The following is a 17,024-nucleotide window of genomic DNA, read 5'->3' as shown; positions in this document are numbered from 1 at the left end:
TTTTCATCTTTTAGAGAAACTAATTTATGTATATTAATTTTACGACAATCTTTGTAAGGAGAAATCGTAAAAGGGCAAAGAATGTTCAAGGCTTGGCAGTTTAATTTCCTTTCTTTATTCTTCCCTTAATGGTTGGTCTTTTTGTGCATTATGATTCTACTCATTCGCTCTTGTTTTTTTAGTCGTACAATTTTTAGACTAATATTAGTTCTCTGTTGTAGACACGTTGTTACTATTTTTTATAATGAAAGTAAAATAAGCAAGAGACAAGCAACTACCAATCAAAGAATATTATGCTCATTTGAGCTTTTGAGTTTTATCATCTTGTTCACCTGAACAAATTACTTCCAATAAAAAAATTACGTAGAGAAGAAAAAAAAAATTGAACGTATTTGCAAAAGCAAATTGATTTGGGGCATGGTTGGTGCGAAAGTGGATGTGAATGCAAACAAAGTCTTATACATTTGTTGTAGTCATCAATTTAGAAAATATAACATTTTATATTAATTGTGTTGACAACCGATAAAGTATCGATTTTTATCAATTAAATTAATAAATCTGATGGAAAGAGTATAATTGTATTTTAAAAAATTGAAAAACCAAATTAAACATTTTAATAATTAAAAGGAACTAAATTAAACCTTAAAATACAATTTATAGACCAAATGTATAATTAAGCCACCTGAACCGATTTAAAAAGCACACAAGTAGCTTATTATTCATTCACTAGAGCAAAGACAAACTCCCAAGTAGTAACCATATCCGTTTACTAAAATTACAAAACCACCCTCACCCCACCCCTCGTACCGTTAACACCAGATAACACACAGTGAAACGAGCGGTTCAAAATCAAAACTCTTCCATTTCGCAGACACCAAGTTTACATCTGATGAAAAAATGATTGCCCTGAAAGCCATTCAAGCGTCCTCCTTCGCTCTCCACCACAACAACGTAAGACTCCCTCACACAAGAGCTTCTTCTGTTCTGTGCTTTTGCAGCAAGTCGAACAAGAACGAGCCTGATAATTCCCAACCACCACCCGAAGGAGATGCTCAGAGTCAGGAGCTTCTGGCACAAATCGCGATGCTTCAGACGCAGAAGGTTCGCCTCACCGACTTTCTGGATGAGAGGTCCGCGTATTTGGCCCAGTTCGGGGAAGAGGCCAAGGCCGAGTTCGACAAGATTGGGGAAGATGCACTCAAAGGATTGGATGAAGCTGGTGCCAGAGTATGTCTCCTTCAGCTTTTTTTTTCTTTTTTTTAATTTGATTACTTATGCAACTTTCTACCATGGATAAGTATTTCACCTAGCAAAATAAAATATACTCTGCTAATAAATTAAGGATGCTCTTCTAGACCGAATACAACTCCGATTCAAATATCAAAATAAGATTTTTATTTTAATAAATCTTAGAAACTTTGTTTTCTTAGAGTTTTGGTTAAGCTGGAAATTCATGTGCTTCATGCTAATCAAAATAAGAAACTTAATATCACATAACTATAGCGTTTGAAATGTGTACTGTAAATTGGTTCATCTATGTTAAATTGATCCACTAAGGTGTGAGTAGCATAGGAAATTTGGATAGTTTACATAAAGGCCTTAATTAATTAAGTCTTTTCCAAATTAAGCCAATTTTGATTTTTTTGTTGATTTTTTTCCTACTTAAAATCCTTAAATTATTGTTTTTTATTTAGATATTTCCAAGATTTATAATGAATTTGAGATATGAAATAACTTTAAAAATGTAGAAAAAACAATTTAGTAGAAAGTTAAAATTTGAAGGATATTATAAGATGTAAAATTTAACTTTGGATTTTTGTTCTCTAAAAATTTTAAAATGTTAGTTTTGATCTTTATAAAAATTGTATGTGTCTCCTTAAGTAAGGTTTCAAATTCGAGTATATGATTGGAAGGAAGATCCTACTAAAAGGTGGTCTCGGTCAGGTGACGAAAATTAGTCATCAATAAAATTGATAATATTCCGCACCAATGTTATGGTGATCCAAAAAAAAAACCTTAGTGTTGTTAAGAGACTAGAATAACATAATTTAATAGTAGTATAATCCCAGCAAAGTAAATAACAATAAATAATCTCAAATGAAAAATCCAATTACAAAATTAAAATCTTAATTAAAACAATAGACCTCAATAATTCAATCTACATGCCGCAGAATGTATATATTCAAATAAAATTTACTTCAACTATGACCCTTTTACATTGAGGGCGAGCCCTGATGCAGCGGTAAAGTTGTGCCTTGGTGACTTGTTGGTCATGGGTTCGAATCCGGAAACAGCCTCTTTGCATATGCAAGGGTAAGGTTGCGTACAATATCCCTCCCCCATACCTTCGCATAGCGAAGAGCCTCTGAGCAATGGGGTATGAAGTTTAAGTTTAAGTTTATGACCCTTTTACATTCATTTGTGATCAACAGATAACAGCAAACATAGAGAGCCAGATGCTAGAATTCGAGGAATCTACTGAACTTAACAGACTAGAGATTGAGGAGAGTGAAAACAAAATAGTGGAGTTTGAGGGCCAAATGGAGAAGGATAGAAACGAAGGGCTATTCTTTAAGAACCTTGGACAGAAGGCACCTGTTTACAAAGCAAAAGCCAAGGAGGAGGAGGAGGTTGAAAAGATCAAAGATGTGAACAGTGAAAGCAGTGGTAGCAAAACAAGGAAAAATGTTTACCTCTTCTTCATTGGCTTGCTGACTTTTGGAATAGTTGATTCTCTTGCCTCATCCTCAGGTGCTGATTGGAAAAAAGTTGCAGTTCTTGGAGGTATTCTTGTGGTCTTGTTTTCTCTGTTCATCAATGAACAAAACAAGGACAACAAGAAAGACTAACAATGAAAAAAAAAAACTCAAGTTCATTTCTTATGTTGATCAAATAATAAGAAGTTTCTTGGGGGAAGACATTGTGAATAGGTATTGCATGATTGAATATATGGCCCCAAGTGAGAGCTTACAACTTGGACTTGATGCATCAGCCAGCTTTGCTTGGGCATCAACTACAGTCTACAGCTGATGCATTGGTGATATCAGTTATCACCACAATATTGTCCAGAATTTGAGTAAACTAATGAGCATGAGATGCTGCACAAATGCTGAACTTCTTTAAATCTTCTGTTGATACAGAAAATATATACATAGCTTTTACCTGCATCTTCATCATCTTGGCTATTACAAATGTGTATTTAGAAGCACAACGTGTTTCTAAATCTTTCTATCATATAAACAAGTAATGATAAACCATACGAAGTGTACTGTGCATGGAATGGAGCAGTTTAGTAATTTCCTCTTCAAAGGTGGACAAAAGAGAGATAGAAAGAAAAAAGAAAAACAAGGCAACATATGTGATAAGTGATATAATGAGAAAAGAATCAAGATATAAAAAGAAAATGAGGTGAAAAAGAGATGGAAGACAAAGTGAGCATATGTTTACTCAAACTTTTCTCGAATTGATGTGTCACTTGTTGTTTGTCTAAAGAACTGCAATGATTTCATATCAATTTATTTTACACCATCTTCTATATAGTTAAAAAGAGCCTCTTTTATTCTCTTTCTTCTATGTGTTGGATGTCTTGATATTTTATTCAGTATAAAAAAAAATTGAGCCAAAGAATTTTGGTGTCTAAAGTAACTAAATAATTACTAGTATAACAATTTGCTGATGTTAAAAGTAAATTGAAAGCTTCACCTCCTTTTAAGGTAAAATGTAAAATTCCAAATCTAGCCTGAGCTATGACATACCATTTTAAAGTAAACCCATTTGAAATTACTATGATAGCTTCTGTTTTTTATGATTCTGGGAAGGGCCTAAAGCCCAAATACTATGATAGTTACATGAACCAAAAGCTACGCCTCATCTTAAAATGCAGGGGCATAGTTACACGATTCTCTCAAAATTCCTGTGTATCGCAAACCGAATTTAAACTTTTTAATAACTCTATGTATTCTCTTAAAAAAGCTTTTTATAAAGAGATGATGTGAAAGCTCATGTCGAATGCAGATATAAAAGCTTTTGATCCATCCAAATTCTCTGCAGACTCAATTCATGAATCAGAGAACTACAAGTAAATCAATAGTGTTTTTCTTTCATTTTTCCTCTTTCTGCCCTATATCTCAAACTCCCATTATAACTTACCACATTCTTAAACGGCACATTGTCCCTTGCATAAGTTACAACACTTGGTTAAATTATAAATATTATAGGTTGTAGGAATACAGGTTGGTGATTGGAAGAAGATTGAAATGAATATAATTTAATGAATAACCCTTTACTCAATTCCCTTGCGATATTAACAATGTGGCTAGCGTAATGCATATGAACACTTTACAGTGAACATATTGTGACATGTAGTGTAAGTGCATGAAATTGAAAGTAGCTAGCAAATGCATATAAACAATGGATATTTTTTTAGTCACCCAAATCATAACAAAACGCATTAAACCCAATTTATCTGAAAGTGTAACTTCTTTCCTGTTCTAAACATGAAAAACAAGGAATGTGAGAATCCTAGGAACACTACTCAAGTTAGAAGAATTGTAATGAATTTTGATAATTCTCAAGCTTAAGGAAAAGCTACCTCTGATCCAGTAGGGTCGACCTGGTGATGAAGGTTAGATAGTATGCATGAAGTCATAAGTTTTAACTTCAATGCCATCTCTATACAAAAAAAAAAACTACTCCTAGGTATGTACATTTTACCTTGGCACACAACATTGGCTATCCTTGGAGGTTGCTGCTTGTTTGGCTTATAAGTTCTGACTTAGTTACTGCTTCATATTAAACAGGACAAAGCTCATGCAGTAAGACTATGGTCGGAATTAATAGATTAAAGGGAGTGTTTGATGGTAACTCTCAAGTAAAGGCCCAAAATAAGCTTCCCCACAAGTATATAGGACTTCAAGAAAGCTCCTCTACATTAAATTAAGTAAAGGAACGTATCCTCTTAATTTTGGTTTTTGGGTGCAACGTCCTCTTTAAAGTTTAATGGGCTTTTTTCATCTCTGCAATTGCAAGCGGATTGATTTTTTTTTTTAAGTAGAAAAAAAAAATTAACAATAACTTCGTAAAAGTCATTACATTTGCAACAATTATTGCACAAACGAATTAGAAACATTTTCAGATTCTTTCTTTATAAAATTATTTATGACATTAGTTATATTATTGCAAAAACTTCCGTATTGAGCTAAACGGTCAAGTCATTTTTTATTACTAAGAATTAGTTTTAACAAGTATTTGTATAGGGAGAAAATAAAATAAATTAAAAAATCAAATGAGTTAAACTTATCAATTCTCACATTAGTGAAAGTTAATTTTTATATCTCAATTTTAAAAATATAAAATATATTTGTTCAACTTCTGCATAAAGTCTTATAAATTTATACGAGATCAAATATTTATTCCGATTGAAAAGATATCATAACCTAAATTATGTCTAAATTGTAACAATGGAATAAATATTACAAATAGCAGTTTTCAAGTTTGACTTCAATTATTTCATAATCCATGGCCTTTTTAAGTTGGTGTTAAGAAACATATTTCTAGAGTTTTTATCACACTTCATGAAAACAAATATTATGGACAAAATTTATATACAATTTCTTATCTATTTTTTTTACATTTTCCTAATTAGAATTAAATTTTCATCTTGATAATTTACATGATAAGTTTTTTCATTAAAAAAACAATATATATTGCCAAAACAAAACATCACATATGATTAGAAAACAACACTAAAATTACATATTTTTAAGAAACTTTAATTTTTGTCCTTATATTATATATTTGAGTATTTTACCCCATAAATTTCCAATTTTCCCCCCTTGGATTTGTAGTATAGCCGTGAAGTTTTTCCCTCAGCCCTGCGAATAAATTATCACAGAGGAGAGATAAGTGTATAGCCGCTGACAATTTCCTTCCAACTTAGTCAAGTTAGACGTGCCATTTGAGTCATGACTCTCTTTTTTTTATTTATTTATTTATCAAAAATGCTTTGCTTGCAACTTTTTTTTTACACTACCCCACACCACACCCCTTATTTCCACCGTAATTTGCTTTCTTTATCACCGAACTTGCATTGGAGCAAGAACTCAAGGAGTGACATGCATGCATGTAGAAATGTTTTCCTCCTCACTTTTTTGACTTCTGTAGCAATAAGCGCGGTGATAATGGAGCTTTACAAATTGTATTGAAAAGAGAGAAAGCACCAAATAATATTAACACTTGATAATTGAAATGGGAACGGATTTTATTCCTTCAATATCCTAGTGGGACATGCATTGATCTTACTTGTTGAGCAACAATCATTAACTTCTAATTTATGTCTAGATGATGGGATTTGAGCTTCAATATAAAGAGTTTAAAGTGCTTCTTTTTTGGACTTATTTGTCACTGCTTTCCCAGTTTGCTAGGTTCACGTAGAAATAAATTGCTTCAATCTTTACTACGTTAATTAGTTAGCATGTAAAATATGCAGTATTTTACAAATAAAGCTTGATCAAGATGATTTGGTAAGAAATAAACTCATGTTTTTAAAAAAGTTAAGTTCAATTTTTATTGTGAGAATTTTGTTGATATGTAATATGTAAGTATATTTATAAACATTGAGGTTTTACGTCTATTCTGATCCAATGCATTTAAACTTTTTTAAATAAAAAAATACACACTAACTTAATTAGTGAAAAGTCAAAAACCATTAGAATTGAACAAATATGTGTACGTACGACAATAATAACCAAACTTTTTTCCCAATAAGGTAAGATACATGGATCAAACGCATCATGATTGAACAAAATCAGGTATCGAGGTAAATGGCAAATCTACGAACAACTTTTTTAAGTAAATGGAAAAAAAAAAAAAGAGAAAAAAAACTTAAGGGAATATATTGTTTAATGATTTTATAATAACTTTTACTTGTACCAAAAAAATAACTTTTACGTGTACCGAAAAAAAAAATAACTTTTACTTTCTGAGACCGCCTAGGTAAAAACTGATAACTGAACAACTGTGGAGAATGAATTGACAGGTAAAAACTGAAGTGCAATAATAAATACAAGCTATTTGAAAATAGTAGTGATTTTGAAATTGTGTAAAAATAAAGAGATATATATAGGTTTTAAATATTTTATGTAAAGAAGAAGTTACTTTTCGTTCTGTGAAAAAAAAAAAGTTACTTTTCGTTTTGTGACAACTATATAAAAATATATTTTATTTTAAAAAAAAATAGGATATATGTCTTCTTTTTAATTTCTCAAAATAATCATAAAAGCTACTCAAACTAATTTCTTAAAACAATAGGATATACGTCTTCCTTTTAATTTTTTATTTTTCTTTCAAATATTTAAACAAGCATACTAATTTAAAAAAAAATACGATTATTCTATCATAAACGTTTTACCATAAATTTAAAATAACTAAAATTTCACATTATTTGATTATAACAAATCTTTACCAAGAATATATATATATATATATATTCTAGCTAAACACATGGATGGACGAGGTACATGTGGGGTTGTTTCTTGTTTCTGTTTAATCTTTGGTCTCAACTTTAAGTCTTAATAGACAATTCTAGGGAAATCTCTAAGCAAAAATCTATTTTTTTTTATAAAAAAAAATCTGTTAACATGATTTAATGATTAATTATTTTGAAAGAAAACATTTCAAATTGGATTAAAATCCGTCACATAATCAGATTACGCGCCATTTATAAGAAGTATTTGATGAATCCTTGATAAACTCACCAAACAATAGTTTAATCTAGAAAATTAGATTCCAACTTTACAAAAATTAATCTAAGTTTTTATATTTGTGATCTTCATTCCTCTATTTAAAATATAAAATAATCACATTTAAACTTCACTAATTTTACATGTGATGGCACATTAAAATATGCAAAGTAATTATATTTAACCTTGAGTTTAAATATTTTTTTTTATTTCTCACTTGTCTTTTTCTTTATAGGCAATCTTGTTTGAGATACAATTGAACATTAAATCTAGGAAAGACTAATTTCTTCTACTAAACTCAATCTCATCTTAAATATATTTTTTTTACAAAAGCTTAAATACATTTTGATATAGCAACATTAACGATATTCATTGACATAAATAAACACAAAAGAGAGGATTAATTATGAGGCTGGACCGACAAATCTCACATACGCACATTGTTTGTTTAGTTGGGACCGACCCATATATTCTGCATCATTTGCCTTTCCCTGTAGTTCTCGAAGGTCGGCAATTCCTCTTCTTAGAAAAACTGATTTGGGGCATCCAAAATCTGCTTCCCTCAATCTGTGCATGTCCAGAGAAGAAAAACTAGTCTCAAGAAATAATATTTTAATGCTATGAAACAATTGAAAATTCCCAAAGAATCTCAACTGTACAAGTTATAAAGAAAAAATTGCTTTTCTCTAATTTAGGCTTTACAGTTAAGACCATCTACAATATAAAATTAAAAAGTTCAGTTTTGGTTATTTTATGTCTTTATTAAAAGTGATTTTAGTAAGAGTAAATAGTGTATGTCAATCTGTAAGTATTTCAGTGTAAATTTTGTTATATTTATTTAAATTATAAATTATCATATAAAATAAATTTATTAATTTTTATAATAATTTTTAAAAGTGATACCAATAATAACTTTTGATGATCTGAAAATATAAAAAAAAAACTTAACATTAACTAATTATGCATAAAAATTAAACTCTTTTAATACTTTTTTATTCGATAATATAAAACATTTCATTATTGTTTGGTAAAATTAATTTTGTCTCCAAATTTTAATTTGACTACAATTTCTTCTATTACTAAATTATATAAGTGAAGTATTCATTAGTTTGATCGATGATGAATATTTCTCGAAGGATTGAGGTAACTATTTTTTCTCATTTGTGAGACTTAAACTCAAAACTTTTTTTATAGAATCTTATCCAATTCTACCCAAATTTAACCAAATAATGTTAGCATGTGTATGGAAATGCATTCAGTATGTTAGTCTACACTAAAAATCACGTCAAAATAAGGAAAATTAAGTAGAAGCTATGGTTCCTTGCTTCAAGTGGACGTGCATCAGATTTGCAAGGACGCATAAACAAACACGCAGTTACTCAATGTGTCTAAAATTGATTAAAAGAAATAGATTTTAAGTTAGATTGGAAATTTACACTAAGTTTGCATCACACTTGCTTTCAAGATAAAAATATCCAAAATCGTTTCACTTGAAAAAAATTTAACCAATATCAACTTTATAAAATTATTTTAATTCAAAATCAAATTACAATGCTTATCAGATTGGATTCCCGTCAAATCATCTACCATCTTGTTCAAATATGATTGAGTAAATATCTACATATTAGATTCTTTACTAAGAAAATGATTTGTAGTCTAAAATAAATTTAATTCATAATCAATATCTTAACACATTGGATTCAAGTTGAATCATCCACAATCATATTAAAATACCAGAAAGTAAACATCTATATTTGATTTCATATTTAGGAAATGATTCTTAATCTAAAATTAATTTTAAGATGAAGCAAAATTGGGTAAATTTTGCAAAAATTCCATATACTAAAATTTACTAGCCACTAATTTGCTTCTAAAATAAAAAAAATAAGTAATTCACTTCAAAATCAATTTTAAGAAAAATTAATTTTAAATAAAATTAAAATTTATTTTGTAAAAGATCACCCAATTACACTGTAAAAGTCTTTGATAAGACATTTTTCATTCCATATGCAAAATGAGTTACTCTGTACTACAGCTGAAGCACAGTGAAATATTACATAAAGCAGTTAATTACAATATTTTCTGAATAAAAGAACCAAAGAGGCAAACACCTGCTATACTTTCAAATATTTCTATACTAAAAAAACCCTTTGCACCGTCAAATTTCAGTTGACGTTGACCTAACATACCGGTAGCATTAATATTCCTCAAGTTTCAAGTCAATCAGTAGCTCCAACAACACAGAATCTGCAGAATTGTTCTTCTTTTACAAACATGGAGGGCCAGCTTTCTGCACTCTTATCCCTATATATTCTTTTACTGTTGTCTTGTTCCTGTTAACATCCTCCTTACGTCCACACCACTGTTCATTGTCTCGGTAACCCCAAATTCAAGTGTCTTAATCTTTAAGGTTCCATCGATTTTCTTGATCACTAGAACCCCCATAACATTTACATTGTGCATGGTCTCTTTCCACATCAGTGAAAATATTTTAACTTCTCATAATGGCTTGTGCCCTTAATACAGAAACGCCAAAGGGTATCAAAATAATCTACTTTAATTGTTTGAACATGATAGCAAGTTATTATGAACTCCTGTACCTATCTGTCTTCAATTCGGATGATAAAAAAATCCCAAACGGTGTGAAACCCACCTTTGATATGTTGAACCTTGGTAGATCTCTTCACTACAGAAATTTTCAAAGCTCTAATTAAATTTGCCTTAGTGGACATAGATATGTTGATATGAGTGTGGATGTTTTTATGGGGGGGCATGGTCTGGGATAAGTCACATGTAATAAAGTGTGATTAATTGATGCCAAAGGGAAAAAAGGATCGACCAGTTATCTTGTACTCAAAACTACAGCTCATGACAAAGAGCAATTGCAGGTGGCATGAGCCCACCTTGTAACCACTTTTGCAGGAATATAAAACATGCCAAAATTCAAGTTAAATGCTCCCAAATTATAACCCCTACGATCCTACACACCAATCAGCAATGCTTTTGCAGCATAAAAGACAGAAAAAGAAACCATATTGAGTCCAAAGAAAAAGCATATTTTGAGTAGCGCCATGAATCTAGACACATGTCCCATTATTCTTTTTCTGGCAAATTAAAGAAAGTAAATAAACATGGCGTGTGAAGGAAGAGATTTAAGTCACTATACACTAACGCCAGCAGCGGCATAGAGCAAAAGAAGAAACACTAAAAACTCCGGTTATGAAGAGTAAACTGAAGAAGCATGTTGTAACCAACCAACCATCAAGAATAATAATAGTAATAATAATAATACATAGGGCATGTGTGGTTTACACAAGAAATGCAGAGCAAAATTAACAACATCAAACCAAAAGAAAACCTTATGGACCTTTCTTCTCCATGTCAATACAATCCAAGCACACTTCTTGCAATGGAATGTGCTTGATTTGACCTACTTTTCACAGACCCGTTTCTTCTGCTCCCCCTCATTGGAGTCAAGTAAAACCTCAAGAGGCCATTGTCAATGTTGTTAGGAGAATACCTTGCACTCCTACTCCTTTCCAAAACAAACTCATCCTTCCCCTTCTTCCCATTCCCATTACTCTGAACACCATTCCTCCTAAAACCCCCAAACCCCCCACCACCACAATTCCCAACCCCTTGAGCATTCCTCCAACTCACACTACTATTGCTCCTCAATATCCTCCCATTAAAACCACCACCACCACCACCACCACCTCTACCGTCTCCGCCCCACGACTCCGAATACGACCTCTCCACCCCATTCACCCTGCTATACCTATCCTCATCCTCATCCTTGTTCCCACCACGCCGGTGAATAAAGCCCCAAATGCTCCACCGCCACCGCCGCCCCTTCTTCCCTTCCTTCCCAATCACCCCCACATCAAACATCTTTTCAGAACAGCAATGCTCCCGCAGTGAATTCGACCGGTCGAATTCGCGATCATTAAACCCCATTCTCACCCCTTGCGCATAATCCACCCCAGCAGGAGCCACCTTAGCATTCCCATTCCCATTCCCATTCTCATTCCCATTATTCCCTAACTCATCCACCTCCAAACTAATACTCTTTCTTGCTGAACTAGACCTATCAAGACTCTTCCTCCTCCTGGAACCCGAATCGTAATAGTCCCTTGTCTGTGCACTCCCACCAGGCACACTCTCATCTTCATTCAAACCCTCTTCCACTGGAATCTGCATATCAGTCCTCACCACATGGTTCACCGGCACCGGCATAGGAACCGGCCCGTCCTCCACCACCGACAACATCGTCGGCATCCTTGGAAACGTGTTCCTCCCCACCAAATAACCATCCCACGACGCCCGCGGCTCCTCGATCGAGTACCGCGGGTCGTCGAACGACATCCGGCCGGCGTCGAGCGAGAACCGTCCGGCGTCTAGCGAGAATCTCGGATCGGTGTCGCACGACCGCCGCCCGAACCCGTAGTCGGCGATCTCCGACTGCGTGTCGCGGAATTGCCGCCCGATCGGCTTCTCCACCGGCAGCGCGCCGCCGCTCCGCCGCTTCTTCGCCTTCTGCTTCTGCCGCCACTTCTGCAGCTTCTTGCTGAAAACCGAAGCCGCCGAGAAGAAGCTCCCCGCAAGGTCTTTAAAGTCACGCGCTTTCTGCTGCTTGTTGTTCTGAGAAGAATCAAGGTCAATGTGGTCCTTCATTGTCTTCAACCCCACGTCTTCTTCTTCAACAATAGCAACAAGATCTTCTTCTTTTTCTTTCTGTTTTAGTATCTCCTCTTCTTCTCCAAGTTCTTCTTCAAGTTCTTCGATTTCGTTCACACAATGCTTGGGCTCCTCCAGAACCCTAATATCGTCTTCGTCCTCTTCTGGATTTTCGGGTTGGTCGAGGACACGTGGAGGATTGTCGTTTTGTTGGGGGTGAGGTTGAACGACACGTGGAGCGTTGTCGTTTTGGGGGTTAATGTTAATGTTGATGTCTTGGTGGAAGAGATTGGAGAGGGTGCTGCGGACTCTGACGTCGCAGGATTTGCGCTGGGGTTCGAAGGAGGAGGAGGAGGAGGAGGAGAAGGTTCGTTTTTGGAGGCGGAGAAGGATTTGGTGCGGCGAAGTTCCGGGAGGGGAGGGGGGCGGAAGAGGGCTTTAAGGGCGGCGGCGGCGGTGGAGGGGGGTTTCCGGGAGGCGGAGGAGGAGGCGGTGTTGTTGTTGGGGTCTAAGAGGGCGAGGCGTTCGCAGAGGCATGAGGGACAGAAGCCGGTGAAGGCTTCGTCGGGATGGCGGGGGCAAGAGGGACGGTGGGGCTGCGGCGGTTGGGGGGGATTCATAACCGGAAATGGAAGAAAGTGGAGGTTTGAGGTTTGGACATGTTATGAGAAATGAAAAATGAAGTGAAGAGAGAAAAAAGAAGAGGAATTGAGTGAGGGAGTGTGTGATTTGTCTGTGTGGAAGGATGATTGGGAGAGAAAGAAAGAGAGAGAGAGAAAGAGAGTGATGTGATGATAGTGAGAGTGAGGGATGAGAACTGGGAAGGTTGGTGGAACTGTTTGGTTCCTAGGGACAGCGAGAAAACAAAAGTGGCGTGACACAAAATTAAGGTTTATACTTGCTTCCGCTACTACAATAATAATGTGGAATGTGAAATGAAATAATGAGTTTTGTTATTTCAAAGTTTTTTTTTTATGTGAAATGTGCAATAAAATATTTGGATTGAGGGAACTGCATTGCAATATCCAAAATATGGTCTGGCTTTGTTGACAAAAACTGTGAAAAGAAAAAATGTAGGATCGGGTGTGTGATGTACGAATTTCGATTTTCGATTTTGGATTTTTTTTCTCCCTACATTAAAGTGTGAGTATATTTTAAAAGGGAAAGTGTAGGAATAATTACTTCCTGTTGGGCTCTTTTATCTTTAACTTTGGTTTAAAATTAAGAAAGGTTTAATCACTAAAAATAGTGTTAATACTCTATTGTTAATGTTTCGTTAAAATTAAAATTATTAATTTGTTCTCTTAATTACTCTACTAAGGATATGATTGAAAAATACACATAATTATATCTTGAATTTTAAGATAATTAAATTTTGAAACAAGAATAAATTCTAAAATAAATAAAAGAGTATTACTTAAAAATTACGGATTTAAGTCTTGGTAAAATTGCATGTATTTTTAGTTATGAAACTCTGAAGTTGTGAAATTTTAATATTTTATCACTCCCAAATGCTGCAGCCTGCAGGTGGTATAACCGTTTACATAAATAAACAATAAATTCAGGACGGGGGCACATATTTATATATCTACACGTACATGTGCGCGCGTTTTAACAGTAATTTTTTTAATTATCCTCTCGTTATTACTAGTACTATTTTTTTAGGGCATCCTCTCGTTATTATTTAATGTTGTAGAAAGAACAAAAAAACATTTGCTGTGGCAGTAGTATTAGTATTTTCTCTTACTTGGTTCCTTTACGTTTTGTTTGGTTTGCTGCTTTAACTTTGGGTCTGGAGTGTGGAGTTCTATGGGGTCAGAACTTGTCACTATTTACAGAAAATAAACAATGAGAGGTTGTTGTTTTTACTAAAAGTGATGGGGATTGGGGATTGTGCCTTTTGTTGTATCATTTTTGTTTTCTTATGTTTTCTTTTTTCAATTTATTGATGATGAGTTTATAGAATTTTAGCTATTAATGAAATATTTATTCCTTCATGCATTTTTCTCAGTAACCTATTGATGAAAAGTTGGTGGACACTTTTCCATAATAGTATGGTTGAAAAAAAATAAACCAAAGGCTCTTCAACATGATGCACTTTCACTTTTCGATTTTAATTTGATTCATTTATCATACATTTTTTATGAATATTATATGATTAAATAGCTTTACAATCAATTCATTTTAATTGAATTCATATATAATATATTTATATAATAAATAAATGGTATATTTTAGAAGTTATATTGGGGAATGGAGACAGTATCAACTTTAAAAGCTTCAAAATGAAAATATCTAATATTCATTTTTAACAATTAAATTGCATGATCAGATTCACAATTTTTAACAAAATAATTATTGACTGTAGTTTATAAATTTGTGTCTTAAATAGGACAGGAGGATCCAATAAAATGTTTAATGTAAAAAAAATTAATATGGTGTCTTTTTGGTAATCAATGATTTAAAAAGAAAACAAAGAAAAAGTTTCAAAACATAAATTAAGATATTTTTTTTCTTTCTAGCTGGGTGAAAAAAATTAAATCGGAGGTCCCCTTATGACCGCATGGACCAGTTGTACGATCTATAGGCCCAATTTTACAATTGTACAATGTAATGTAATTCAATGTATGCATGATCAAATTAAAAAAAGGAAGAATATTTTGAGTTCTTTCCATTAATTTTTTTCCCCTCCAACTCAGTCCTACAGTGCCATTTTATTTATCCCAATACAATTTTGTGATTGATTTCGAATTTGTAACAGGACGATCCATTTCAAGATCTGAGTTGTCTTTCTTTTTGGGACCATATTTTTGTCAGGTCACCAAGTGCACGAGCACACAAATAATTATAAAAACAGTGTATATGACCAGACCACACCATCGTAGGCACGAGGACTGTATCATAGGGCATTAGGCCTAACCAAACTAAGGTGATACTGGTTTTTTTCTCCCATTTCTCACCCAAGTTCCAACAACACAATACCATAGTAGTGCACCCCAAGATGTATAGCCAATAAAGTGTGACATAATCAATAATATGGTCTCTTAAATATATAATCATAGATACGATTTTCATATTTATACATAAAAAAATTATATACTAAAAATTATAAACTCAAACCCAATATATATTAGTCTTCTTTGAATGAATTATCAAATATTTTTCATTAGATATAATTTTATTTGAGTCAGATAAAAATATCATGTATGAAAAAAAAATTATCTTCAAGTATTTAATGTAACAAAACTCTTCTTTTAAATATTTAACATAATTAAGTATTTAACATTTGAAATTAAGTTGCAATGACTTTGCATTAGTTGATGTTGATCCACTTGTTTACTAGTAATATGAATTAGTTTTTGTTTCTCCACCAATAATACCCTAATTCAATAATAAAAAAAAAAAGTAATAACTAGGTGTGTGTCATTAGCAAACCATAAGTTACCTTACAGCTCAATAACGGGGCACCCTCTTCGTGTTGCACATGCATTCTTTTCTCTTTGTATACCTCTCCTTATTAAAGTTAAATTTTTTTTCCCTTTGTTTTTCCTTCATCGTAATATTTTTTTCCCCTTCCTTCTTGTTTCATGGGGATGCTTTCGATTTTCAAAGATTCATGTCGAGAGAAAAAGTGAAAGTAAATCACGCCATCACAATGAGATTGAGAGAGAGAGAAAGAAAGAGGGCTCCTTCTACCTGATTCCCCCGCTGCCCTTTCTCACATTTCCGCTATCATGCTTCCTTTTCCTTTCTTTTTCTTTCTTTCCTTTCTTTTTCTTTTTTTCCTTTACCTTGGATGGAGGATTTAAAATTTTTTAAAAAATTTAAATACACAATATTTTAATTATTTTGATTTAAATTTTTTTATTCTGTAAAATATTTTGTTTGGATGAAACAATTTAATTTCTTGTATTTTAATATGTTTTTTTGGATGAAGCAATTTAATTTCAATTTCAATGAAATTTAAATTTTGATTTTTAAATATTTATTTAAAAACTAAAATCTTAATATTGAATAAAAATAAATATTAATCATTTTTAAATAGTTAAATATTCAAAATAAATTTAATGCTAGACAATATTTAATAATTAATTTTTTATATTTAATAATTAGATAATAAAAAATTATTTTAATACTAAACAATTTTGAATCCTACATAATATTTTTGTATTAACACACACAAAAATTTGGATTAAACAATACTATAAAATTAAAGATGAATGATATGTAATTTCTTGTTCAATATAATTCATTGTAAAAAAAAATTCAATTACGTAGTCTTGCAATAATATTAAAATTATATTGGAATTAAACAATTACGTAATTTAAGAACAATCATCTCATACAAAATTCAAATATTGATATTAATTTCATTGTTTGTAAAAGAAGAAAATACTTTAATCTATATCAAGACCTAAAATCATATATCATCCACATTGATTTCACTTCACTGATAATACTCAATCATTCACCAACTATTTTGCAAATTATAGGATCCAAAACAAATAACATGATGAAACAATTTTAGAAGAATCAACTTTTTTTTTTGTCTTCCTTTGTAATAACGTAACTCCTCTATTCCTTGTTAACAATAATCTGAATAATATA

At 32.5% G+C, this 17,024-nt stretch overlaps 1 protein-coding gene, 1 long non-coding RNA gene and 1 pseudogene across 2 annotated transcripts; 1 reads left to right on the top strand and 2 right to left on the bottom strand.

The window, feature by feature from the left end:
* The first annotated feature begins 694 nt into the window (after positions 1-694).
* Positions 695-3,425, top strand: LOC100805929 (uncharacterized). The gene is made up of 2 exons (XM_014773625.3): positions 695-1,227; positions 2,433-3,425. Exons 1-2 carry the CDS (start codon positions 898-900, stop codon positions 2,847-2,849), a joined length of 747 nt encoding a protein of 248 aa, XP_014629111.1. The 5' UTR covers positions 695-897; the 3' UTR covers positions 2,850-3,425.
* On the bottom strand, positions 1,328-2,835 carry LOC121174524 (uncharacterized). The gene is made up of 2 exons (XR_005890649.1): positions 2,694-2,835; positions 1,328-2,595 (listed from the first exon to the last, which is right to left on the bottom strand). It is a non-coding gene; the product is annotated as an uncharacterized lncRNA (long non-coding RNA).
* Positions 3,426-10,956: 7,531 nt separating the features above from the next.
* On the bottom strand, positions 10,957-13,419 carry LOC102661021 (protein OCTOPUS-like; annotated as a pseudogene).
* Between the last annotated feature and the right edge of the window lie 3,605 nt (positions 13,420-17,024).

Source organism: Glycine max, chromosome 3, assembly GCF_000004515.6.
Source record: "Glycine max cultivar Williams 82 chromosome 3, Glycine_max_v4.0, whole genome shotgun sequence".
In the NCBI taxonomy this organism is placed as follows: Eukaryota; Viridiplantae; Streptophyta; class Magnoliopsida; order Fabales; family Fabaceae; genus Glycine; species Glycine max.
The sequence above is the reverse complement of the archived record's forward strand: the minus strand, read 5'-3'. Positions and strand labels throughout refer to the sequence as shown.